Source organism: Equus przewalskii, chromosome 22 (assembly GCF_037783145.1).
Source record: "Equus przewalskii isolate Varuska chromosome 22, EquPr2, whole genome shotgun sequence".
Classification (NCBI taxonomy): Eukaryota; Metazoa; Chordata; class Mammalia; order Perissodactyla; family Equidae; genus Equus; species Equus przewalskii.
In genome coordinates, this window is record NC_091852.1 from 4266876 (window position 1) to 4279419 (window position 12544).

Consider the following 12544-nt stretch of genomic DNA (forward strand, 5'->3'; position numbering starts at 1 on the left):
GTGGGTCTCTGTTTAATGCATAGTCCTCTATCTGGTCTGGATGTGGCTTTTTGGTTCCATTAGTCTGTGAGCAAAAATGGCGAAGCAGAGCAACAATCATTCCCTTTCGGAAAGGAAGAGAAGAGTGCCATGCCAGTCACTGATACACAGCAGTTCTGGAATTCCTCTGGATAAACATTATAAGAATCCTTCTACTCTGAGTGAGGGTGAGGCAGTTCCTTGAAGAGGCCATGATTCTGCTCTTTGTGTGGTTTTCTTCATCCAAGCAGTGCTTTTAATAAGAGAAGTGTAAGCACAGTACAGTGTTTAAACATTTTCTCTTATTAGATTGGTCGTCCAGACTTTGGAAAATAGTTACTCTTCCACATTGCTGATGAGAGTTTAAATTGCTCCATGAAGAGCAATCAAAATAAATGCCCATATTCTTTGATTCAGAAATTCCAGGAATTTATCTCACATACAGATGTATTTGATCCCGTGTAAATATATGTACTTGGTTTTTTGTCCCAATTTTTTTTTTTTTTTTTTTTTTTGTGAGGAGGATTGGCCCTGAGCTAACATCTGTTGCCATTGTTCATCTTTTTGCTTAAGGAAGATTGTCGCTGAGCTAACATCTGTGCCAGTCTTCCTCTATTTCATATGTGGGACACTACCACAGCATGGCTCAGTGAGCAGTGTGTAAGTCCATGCCTGGGATCCGAACCTGTGAACCCTGGGCCACTGAGGCAGAGCGTGTGAACTTAACCACTACACCACCGGACTAGCCCCATGTTGCAATTTTTTAATAGCAAAAGATTTAAAAAACAATTATCTCATTGGTAGTTGACTGGTTACGTAAACAATGGCGTAACCATGTAATGAAATATGACCTGTAGCCCTTAAAAAGAATGAAGAAACTATTTATGGATATGTAAAAATAGTGTACAAAGTAGTATTTATAGGGCAATACATTTGGAGAAATAAATCTGTATATGCACGTTTATTTACATGGATTTCTTTATGTGTGTGCATTATATTTGGCTGGTTACATAAGAAATTGGTAATGCAGTTGTCTTCTGAGGCGAGCTAAGTGGTTGGGCAGTCACTAGTAGTCATATGTTGTAGTGCCTTTTACATTTTGATTCATTTATTTGTATTATCTATTTGTTAGAAAATGAATTCAAATGACAAATTAATTCCTTTTGTAATATTGTTGATACTAAGAAAATAATAGCTCAGATGATTTGCAAAAGTTCTTAAGGGCAAGAAGAAGAGACTGAAGGGATAAGTGAGAATAGTGGAAACCTGCATACATTTGTTCTTAGAGAAACTGGAAAGGTCATCTGTAAAATGTAGGTAGTTCCCAACAGGTAGAAAAGGTTTGGGAATCACAGATTTACAGTGGTTTAATACAGCAAATAAACTATTTATTTCAGAACACGAAAGATCTTCAAACTACACTTAATATCTTAAGCATTCTTGTTGAGCTGGTGTCAGCTGGTAAGTTTTTGTTTCTTTTGGTCTCATTTCTGTTTGTAAACAGTGGTCAACAATGTATCATGTGTACTTTATTTGGAATTTTTTGATACTCATATAAAGGCTATTCTGAGTATTGGAATTTGGAAACTGAAATGTCATACTCTTTAGTTGTTGCTTTCTTTTTGGTATCTTTCAGTCTCTCTCAAACTACCTCTGAAGCCCATGTGTTTCAGAGCCTTGAACATAGAGTTTTAGCATCAATTGTATTTACTCTCTGTGCTATTTTCTAACTAAAATAAATGAAATAAAATTTGATTTTGATGGTGTTTGATTTCAGAAGTCATACTTTAAATATTTCTTGAACGCTAACAAGTTGTGATATCTAATATGTTATGGGAGGATTTGCTGTTTAAACATATTTTTTAAAAAAATTTTTAGGTGGAGGTCGAAGAGCAAGTTTCTTAGTCACCAAAGGTGGTTCACAAATATTATTGCAGTTACTCATGAATGCCAGCAAGGAGTCTCCCCTGAATGAGGAGTTAATGGTGCAGATTCATTCCATTCTCGCAAAGATTGGACCAAAAGGTGAGGGTTTCACTTGTATGATTATCGGTTCTGCAACAGTCTTTGTGACATTGATTCTCTGTGCCTTGAAGCTGGTAAATTTTTAAAGTCAAAAAATGCTGCTGCTTTTTCTTGCTCTTAGTCGTGGAATGCTTTTTACAGTCAACTGCAAGAATTGAGGATCCTGGATTCGTGAGGAATTCCATTGCATATGGTGGAAAAAGGAACAAAAATGTGTCAAAATCACAAGTGTGTCTCGGTGTGTGTGTTCCTGTGTGTATCGGATACACGTAACATGGATGTTGTTGAGGCTAGAAGGAGGGAGTATGGATGAGAATGCTTTGAGGGGCATGGAGGTACTGCCCCTCATATTTGTCATATTTGTACTGCACAGTCTCAGTGCCCAAAAAACTTACAATCCAGTTAAAAAGAGCAGAAGAGATATAAAAAGTTGTAAGACCGATTATTACAACAGTAAGACATGCAAAATATTGAAAAATACTAATTGACAAAGCACGGGATATAAAACAAAGGAGGAAGCTGATTTAGGTTAAGAGAGAAAGGCATCCTTTGACTAGAACCTGAATTCAGTTTATAGTTGTCTGTCTGCATGCAGATTAAAATGATTCCCTGAACTCTTAGGATAGTGATTTTTCTTTTTCTTTTCTTTTTTATTTTGAGGAAAATTAGCCCTGAGCTAACATCTGCTGCCAATCCTCCTCTTTTTGCTGAGGAACATTGGCCCTGAGCTAACATCCGTGCCCATCTTCCTCTCTTTTATGTGGGATGCCTGCCACAGCATGGCTTGATAAGAGGTGCATAGGTCCACACCTGAGATCTGAACTGGTGAACCCTGGGCCGCTGAAGCAGCACGTGCAAACTTAACCGCTGTGCCACTGGGCCAGCCCCTAGGATAGTGCTTTTTAAGAGTTCTGCCATAGCCTTGTGACGTGCATGTGGTTTTAAACTTTGAAGTATGTGGTTAAAATCCTTATTCTAAAAACTGTGTGTGTGTGTGTATACGTTTATGTATTTTTGTGTATTTCCTGCGTATCTTTATGTATTGTATAAATATTTAAAGAATACTTTAACGAGTTTTGTCTTAAAGAAAGCATCCCTGAGATGACTTTAATTTTACAGGTATTTTAGGGGCCTTGAGACTTTAAACATATGTTCAGTTAATTTAAGAAATATGTTAGCTGTCTCTTATTTTTCTTTAATTCTTGTACTTGAGATTTAAGGGCTCCCTTCTGAGCTGTTTGCTGAGAATGGAAAATAAAGTGAGAAAACCTTATTTATTGATGAATATTATCTCCTGTTTCCTCCTCTCTTTAGAACCAGATTATCTTCTGCTTTTTGTTGCATAGAATTAAGACATTGATGTATTTCTTATTTGTATTTCTTTAATGTCCCTTTTAAGTTGTAGCTCATTTAGTTTATTTTCTCCTGTACTTTTAAGTTTGTGCTATTTCATTATTTGTCCTGGTTTTCCATTTTTATGTCATTGAAGGACATTATGCAGTAATTTTTTGATTGATTTTCTATCTTTTTTTTTCTCTTGTGAGATGAGAGTAATTTTCCCTCAGGAATCTTTAGTTCTTTTTGACTTAAAATTCCTGTTATTGATAAAATAACTGTTTACTGGTGCCGCTTGTTTTCTCTGTTTAAAATCTTAATATTCTTAAGTTCTTGTTGTCCAGATTGTTTTTTACTGTTTTAATCTCTTTGTGAGAATAAAAATCAAGAACTTCTTTTATTCTCTTTCTCTGTTAAGAATTAGATCCTTTTAGAAATTTATTTAATAATATTTGCTAGATTACTTTCTATATAAGCTGTTAATTTTTTCATTAATTTATATTCTTTTATGCGTCTGAAAAGAACACATTAATATTAAGTAAATAATTTTGGTAATGGACGTTTGGATTCTTTTCCTTTCTCCTGAGCCGTGTGATGATAATCCTTGGAAGTGTTGAACCGAGCAGACTTAGACGTGCAGTGGATCAGTTAAGTTACTCCTTTGATGACGGCCTAGGCGTCGGGCCACTCCCCCCTGTAGCCCGGTGCCGTCCCCCTCCTGTCCCTCAGTACTTTCTTTCAAGCCATGTTGCAAACATATAAGGAGTATTTTTAAAATCATACAAGAAAATGACTACAATTTAAATTATTTCAGGTCAATTTTATATTTGATAATATGAATTCATAATGTTTTAAAAATTTCATTACTTTATCATGTCTTCATTTTATTCAGAAGTTACATATGAATAATTTGTGTTTATTTTTTTTTACACAGACAAAAAATTTGGAGTGAAAGCTAGAATTAATGGAGCTCTGAATATAACCCTAAATTTGGTCAAACAGAATTTGCAGAATCATCGCTTGGTTTTGCCTTGTCTTCAGCTTTTACGAGTATATTCTGCTAACTGTAAGTGTTTCAGAACAGGTTTCAGTTAACTCAGCGTTGACAAGTTATACAAAATGAAAATTTAAAAGTACCTTAACTCCATGATTCTCTAAAATTTGTGGATCAGAAAAGAGAATATTTAATATGACTCTTTGTAGCGTCTAACCCCACCACCACAGAAGTGCTGTGGGGTAAGCAGGTCAGCTGACAGAATCGTGAGAATTCTCCTTAATTGCCTCAGTGTGTAGAGGCCTGTGGTGAGGGGAGGAGCAGGCCTGTGGAGAAGCTGTGGAAGAATATGAGGGTATTGGCAGCTGGAGAACTGCTGTGCCTGCTTGCATTTTCACAGCTGAGGGGAAAGCTGAGGCGGGGCTTGTGGTGGCACAGTCACCTGGAGCTCCTTATCTTCAGCCGTCAACAGGGAGGTGGCAGAACAGAAAATGAATACTGCTGGAGCCTCTGAGGAAGCTGGAGAGAAGGAGGTTGCAGAGAGAGCCTCAGATGAAGTGTCTCCCAACACACACACTCTCTCTCTCTCACTGATAGTAGGTCCCAGACCCACAGGGAATGGATTTTCTTCCTATTCTCTGACTGAATTGGAGTGGTTAACAAAACACCCGAAATTGAATTGTAGAGTACGTGGTATTGTGGAATATCATTGCAAAATAATGGTAATCAAAGTGGTAGATATGTGCGTGTGTATATATGTGTGTATACATATAAATTAGTATGTGTGCGTGCACTTATCTGTTTATCTATATCTGTACTTTGACGATACGGATAAAGATGTGCTCAGAGCAAAATAGCTTTGAACACTTAAATAATTAACACATATAATTGAAAAGAACATAAGGAAATGAATGAATTGGATATCTAGCCAAAGAAGTTAGGAACCAAGCGATGAACACAAGGAAAGCAGAGGAATGAGATAGTAAAGAAAAAAAATACATTAGAAAACAAAAAAATAGTTGATTTAAAAAATAGAACAGTTGGATTAACAACAAAACAAATAAACCACTGAATAGCTCAATTAAGGAAAAAGGAAGACAGCACAGATGTAAAATTAGAGAGGATAGTGGAGTGATAAACAGATACAGAGGGAATTAAAATCATCATACAAAATTTTAGGAGCTACATTTTGGTGACATTTTATTGAATTAACCACTAGAAGGCTAGTAAATGGTTTATCTATAATTTTGTAATAATATTTGTTTAGAGTTGAAAATGTTAGGTATAGTTTTCTGGTTTGGTGCTTTGCATATTTTATGTGAAACTCTGTTACCTCTTCTTCCTACTGCAGTTGCTTTAATTAAAGTCCTCATTACCTCTCACCTCGACCACAGCCTCCTAATGTGTCTCTCAAATGCATTTTCCCCCGAGTGCTGTGAGATCTGACCTGTACTTAAAATGCAGATCTGCATTTTGTTCCTTTTGGACCGTTCCTTGTTAATGAAGGAATTAACCACTTCTAGGGCCCTTCATAATCTGTTTACCTTCTTTCCCACCTCATCTTCCCATTGGTAGGCGTTTGATGCTATATGTTGTAACACCATGCAACTGCTCATAGCCGTGGTGTTTACTGACTCTGTTCTATTATCTCTGTTGCTCCTGTCTACACAGATAGTCCAGAGCCGCATCCAGCTCTCCTGTCCTAGGGAGCGCCTCATTTGTAAAGACTGAACCCAGGCACCAGTTCTCCAGAAATGCCTTTCACCATGCTTAGGACCTCCTCACTGGTGGGACCTGAACAGCCTCCCACTCTTAATCTATTTAGAAAGTAATTTAGTAGTTATTTGTTTATTGTTTCATTCTGAATGACTGAAACAGTAAATAGCAGTGGCTGTTTTTATTTCTGATTCCCCATGACCTGGTATTCAGTAAAGTTCACTAAATTTGTTGAAGAAACAAATGTAGCAACTTAAAAGGATTTTTTTTGTAGTAACATTTTGTTGTTTTATGTAACTTCTTTCAGAATTTCCTTAACTTCCTATAAAAAATTAAAAAAAAAAATCTTCCCTTCAAATGATTGGCTAAGGTGGACGTTATGAGGGACTTGAGTTCACATTTATTAAATAGTTTGTGGATGTTTTTGGCTATGTATCACCAAGTATACACATTTCTACTTATTGCAGTCTTTAAATCATTTTACGTCTCTTTCTCCCCCTCCTAGCTGTGAATTCAGTATCCTTAGGGAAAAATGGAGTTGTGGAACTGATGTTTAAAATCATCGGACCATTTAGTAAGAAGAATTCGGGTCTTATGAAGTGAGTAAATGTTTTGAGTGTAAATAGAGGTATATCCTTTGTTGTTCTGGGCCTCCTCATCTTGATTTGGACAAGGAGCAGGTTGAGTTAAGTTGTATCTAGGATCCTTTCTTAGTTCTTTAATAGTGACTTTGTTGTAATAAAGATTTTCTTTAGTATAAAGTTTAATCTTCAAAAATATATTGAGATTAGAAAACTTTAATTTCATTTAATATAGTGTTAGAGAACTTAGGTATTTTTTTTGAATATTTCTAGATACTATAAGAGGAAAAAAGATCATTTATAAAGTATCATTCATTCAAAAACATTTACTGAGTGCCTACTATATTCCCTACCCAATTTTGCAATCTTTTATTGACTACTTCCTTTGTTCCCACAATTATCTGAACATATTTTAAATTTACACATTTCCTTTTTGTGTCAAAATAATGTCACTTTTTTCTTATTTTGAGGTGTATATATCTCAAGATATGTTACGTGTATGTGTTTGTATGTCTGTATATATACACATAAGTATATATAAGTATATATATATGTATATATAAGTATATATATATATATATTATCATTTGTAGGTTTTTCGTCCTCAACCTCAGAAAATGAAAGCAATTTCCAGTTATTTGGTTATGTTTAGTATTTTCTTAAGCCATATCGGAGGTCATTCTTTAGAAACAATTTTATTATGGAATTTTTCAACATATATAAAAGTAGAGTCTATATTTTATTTAATTAATTATCTTGTATTAGTTAAGTTAATTACCTATATTCAGCAGTTATCAACATTCTGCCATTTTTATTTCATTTGTTCCCCTCCACACTTTATTTATTTATTTATTTTTGGTGAGGAAGATTGGTCCTGAGCCAACATCTGTTGCCAATCTTCTTCTCTTTGCTTGAGGAAGACTGTCACTGAGCTAACATCTGTACCAGTCTTCTTCCACTTTGTATGTGGGATGCCACCACAGCATGGCTTCATGAGGGTGTGTAGGTCCATGCCCTGAATCTGAACCTGAAAACCCTAGGCCGCTGAAGCAGTGTGTGTGAACTTAACTACTATGCCACTGGGCCAGCTCTCCACACTTTTATTTTTACTGGGCTATTTTTAAGCAAATCCCAGATATTTTCTCATTTTTCTCCTAAATACTTCAGTGTATAACTCTATGAAATAGGAACTTAAAAAAGAACCACAATACTATGATCATACTGAACAAATTATTAATTCCTTAACACGATCTAAAATCCAGTCTGTGTTCAGTTTTCTCCACTTGTCTCAAAATGCCCTTTTACAACTGGTGTTTTTGAATCAGAATCCAAACAAGGGAAATTTCCAAACCTACGCAAAAATAGAGAATAGAATAAGGAACCCTGATGTATCCATCACTTGATTTCAACAATGATCAATATTTTGCCATTTTTATTTCATCTTTTCTTCCCTTTCCTTTTCTTTTTGTTTCCCTGGAGTATTTATTTATTTATTTATTTTTGGTGAGGGAGATTAGCCCTGAGCTAACATCTGTGCGAGTCTTCCTCTATTTTGTATGTGGGGTGCTGCCACAGCATGGCTTGATGAATGGTGTGTAGGTCTGTGCCTGGGATCCAGACCCATGGACCCTGGTCTGCTGAAGTGGAGTGTGCAAACTTAATCACTATGCCACTGGGCTGGCTCCTCCTGAAGTATTTTAAAGCAAATAGCTATTACATTTGTTTTGTGAATTCTTTAGTATGATCACTATCAGAGACAGAGCTTTTTTCTTTTAGTATTATGACAGTATTATTTCTTTGCCCAACAGTATTAATAATTCCTTAATATCATCTAATATTTTCTGACTGAGAAATGTTGGCTCGTTCAAATTAGGATCCAAATAAGATCTACACATTCTTTTTGATTGATATGTCGTATGATCTTTTAAAATCAATAACAGTCCTTCTGTTTTTTTGGTTTATTTGTTGAAGGACTGGGTGATGTCTTGTAGAATGTCCCAACATTCTGGATTAAGATGACTGTATCCTCGGTCATTTAGCGTGTAGGTATATCCCTCAAATTTTCTGTAGACTCATGGAGCTAGAGGCTTGATTAAATTTAGGTTCTCTCTCTTTTTTTTTTTTTTCTGGTCAAAAATATTTCCTAGGTGGTGCTGGGTACTCTGTTTTGCACCGCTTGAGATCATTGAGTTGATGTGATCCATCCACTTTTCACCTAATAATTTAGCAATATTTCATGACGTTGCTTAGATCCATTATTTCTTTAGGGATTGCAAAATAGTGACTTTTCTCATTTTCTCATTCTTTCTATTTTTGTTAGCTGTGTGATTCTTTTATAAGGAAGAACTTGTTCACATCAACTATTTGGTTAAATTTTACAAACATGTAAGGTTCAGAACATTTCTAGTGTTTTCACCCTTGCTTCTTTTTTTTGCTGAGGAAGATTTGTCCTGAGCTAGCATCTGTTGCCAATCTTCCTCCTTTTGTATGTGAGCTGCCACCAGAGCATGGCCACTGGCAAGTGGTGTAGGTCTGCTCCTGGGAACTGAATCTGGGTTGCTGAAACGGAGCACACCAAACTTACCCACTAGGCCACTGGGGTGGGCCCTTTTTCACCCTTTCTTAATATGGGTCAAATATTTTAGCTTGCCCCTGTCTTGAAAATGGCAGCTTACTTGCACGTGTAATTATTTATTAAATATTATTTGATGGGATGACTTAACTTACTTATGTGGAGATCCTCCACAATCCTAGAGCATCTGATGAAATGTGATAAGATGAAGAAAATGATTGTGTCACAGTTAGTAAAACCAACTTACAGAATTGGTGTAGTCTAGTGAGTGGGCTCTGGTGGCAGGCAGAACTGGGTTGTGTGTCAGCTCTGTCACCTACTGGCTGGCTTCATGATAGGAAGTAAGTTACCTAAGTTATTATGTTCTGCTTTCCTGTCTGTAAAATAGTAATGCTTCTTAAGGTTGTTAGGAGTTAATGAGGTCGTTCCTGTAGTTAGCACAGCGCCTATCTTACTGCAGTGTAATTAGGTCAATAATGTAGTAATGTGGATGTGAATAATCCTGGTTAGTACTAAAAGTATATTCTTTATTTTAAATTTATAACCACTTCTCCCCTTAATTTTAAAGTACTTTATAATTTATCTTTTATTTAATGGTTATGAGCTCCTACTTAAGATCTATATTACTTTATTGTAATCAAGTTACCAAATCTAATGTAAAACGTTCCTAGGAGAAATGGAAATTTCACAAGTATCTTTATAATATACAACATGGAAAACATCGAAATCAATGTAGAAATCAGTGGGTCTAAACTTCTGAGGAAGGAATATAGTTATCTAAAGTATCCTTTTGTTCTTTTCTCAATTTATATTTTAAAAAGAGAAACAAATGTTTTTTACTTTATTTTTACTTTAAAAAGAACAAACCATTCATTAACCAAATCTTGATCTCTTTATCATTTTTAATAATCTTAGGGTCTTCCCTTCTTTAAAAAATCTCGGCATCTAGAGCATTTGTAGGGCAGTTCTTCCTCCCCTTCAGCAGTGCCCTGTGTTTTGTAGCAGAAGAATGAGGGATATTATTTATGTTTGAAGAGTGATGCTTCCCTTTAGGATTTCCTCTCCTTTCCAATTTTTTTTTTTTTTTTTTGAGGAAGATTAGCCCTGAGCTAACATCTGCCAGTCCTCCTCTTTATGCTGAGGAAGACTGGCCCTGAGCTAACATCCATGCCCATCTTCCTCTACTTTCTATGTGGGACGCCTGCCACAGCATGGCGTGCCACGTAGTGCCATGTCCGCACCTGGAATCTGAACTGGTGAACCCCGGGCTGCCAAAGCGGAACGTGTGCACTTAACCGCTGTGCCACTGGGCTGGCCCCTCCTTTCCAATTTTAAGTTTTGGATTTAAATTCTTGTTAATCCAGAAGGAAGCACCTTAGGAAGTTATTGTAACTCTGTCTTCTTGATTTTCCCAACAGGTTTAGAAGTTATTGTGAGGATAGCCCCCCAGTTTAAAGTAACTTCATGAGTACCTAGGGCTTCAGATTTTCCTCCCTAAATCAGTAAGCCACAGGCTTCTTTTTAAGCCAGTGTTGGTCGTAGTATTCTTTGTGGGACGTGTGGAGATTGGAAACATATATGAGGAAGTATAAAATATTGATAGTGAGAGAGTCTAATCAATTAACAGAGTACAAACTATGCATTTCAATAAATATATTATTCTAAAATTTTTTGTAACATATTTTATAAATTCAAACTGGCTTAAGTGTGTCATAGAATTTCAAAAATTTGTTCATACTGTTTTTTTAAAATACCTTTTAAATAACATTTGGTAAAAATATCAGTACAACTTTGTGCCAAACTTCCTAATTTCTTTTAATCTAATGGAGCTCTGGAACAAGCATGATGGGCAGAAAGAGCTAGGTTCATATGCCAGTTTTTCCAGGGTTGAAGAATCAACATCAACAAAAAACCCTGTAGTTTAACGATCAGAAACTGTCAGAAGCACTATTATTGGGTTCAAATGTGTTACAGACATCTACCAGCAGAGAGAAAGACCATTTCTGAAAGTGACTTACGATTTTCATAATTCTGAATAAAGACTTAGCTGTAGATGGGAAAATCCTATGAGTTCTTTGCAACTGATTGCATCTCAGTGCTTGTGTTTGTTTCCTAGGGCTGTTGTGACAAGGTACCTAGTACAAACTGGGTGGCTTAAAATAACAGGAATTTGTTGTCTCACAGTTCTGGAGGCTAGAAGTCCAAAATCAGCTTGTCAGCAGGGCAGCGCTCCCTCTGAACCTGTGTGGGGGACTCCTTCCTTGCCTCTTCCTTGCTTTTGGTGGTTTGCTCTCAATCTTTGGTGTTCCTTGACTTGTGGCTGCTCAATCATCACGTGGTGCTCTTTCCTGCTGTGTCTTCCAGTAGTCTTCCTCTTCTTATAAGGGCGCCAGTCATGAGGGATTAAGGCATGTTGAATAATTGCATCTGCAATGACCCTCTTTCCAGTGAGGTCACATTCTGAGGTACTGGGGTGTAGGACTTGAATATATCTTTTTGGAGGAGACTGGCATTTCTGATGTTATAATTTCCTTTCTCAACAAGAGGCTTGTATTATTTGTTTCCCATATCACTTAGTTTTTATGTGACTCAAGGCATGTTATATTCTAAAATCTTTAGTTTCCTTATCTGTAAAATGTTCCAATTCTATGGACCAGGACTGTTTTAGGAATTAAAGTAGAAAACATATACAAGGCACCTATAACAATTTCTGGCATTTATCAAGTCTTGCTGAACATAGTCTTCTTTTCCATTTTATTTTTCATAAATTGCCGTTTCACTTGGAAGTTCTATTTAGTTCTATGTTAATTTTGACCAAGTTAAAAGCCATCCTTATTCTGATAGTTTTATAATTTTATGTACATTTTATTGCATAATTATAAGATTATGGAAAGTTTCTTACTGATGATTCAGTGCTATGAAAATTCAGTATGTAATTTTATAATTTCATTTACTTTTAACTCAACAATACCAAAACTTCGCATTGTTTTGAGAAAGTTAGATAGGAATTTGTAATATTTTTTAAAGCCTATACTTTTGTTTTCATTCTACAAGTGTTATCATAAATAAAGGTTTATATGATTGCTTTATTTGTGTCAACAAACAAGAGTGTAAATGCTAACAACTTGCTCTAAAGGGTAGCAGTAATGAGCATTTATTATAAATGAGCAGTTATTCTCTGCCTTGTCTTGAATTATTGTTTCAGGTTTTACTGTGAACCAATATCCATCTTAAATCTTCTAATCGTTGACGCTCTTTACCTTTACCTACATATGGTCATGCTATGTCTCCGTTATCACTGAT

General features: G+C 35.8%; 1 protein-coding gene across 13 annotated transcripts in view; it reads left to right on the top strand.

Annotated features, from left to right (window-relative positions):
* AGTPBP1 (ATP/GTP binding carboxypeptidase 1) overlaps positions 1-12544 on the top strand; it is a 175626-nt gene that overhangs the window by 49479 nt on the left and 113603 nt on the right. For 9 of the 13 annotated variants that reach the window (XM_070590601.1, XM_070590590.1, XM_070590589.1 and 6 more), the window contains 4 exons: positions 1416-1479; positions 1897-2043; positions 4313-4444; positions 6594-6687. In XM_070590601.1, coding sequence (XP_070446702.1) covers positions 1416-1479; positions 1897-2043; positions 4313-4444; positions 6594-6687 — 437 coding nt within the window. The remainder of the gene's footprint in view (positions 1-1415; positions 1480-1896; positions 2044-4312; positions 4445-6593; positions 6688-12544) is intronic. The other 4 variants (XM_070590597.1, XM_070590599.1, XM_070590600.1 and 1 more) reach the window with 1 other exon arrangement.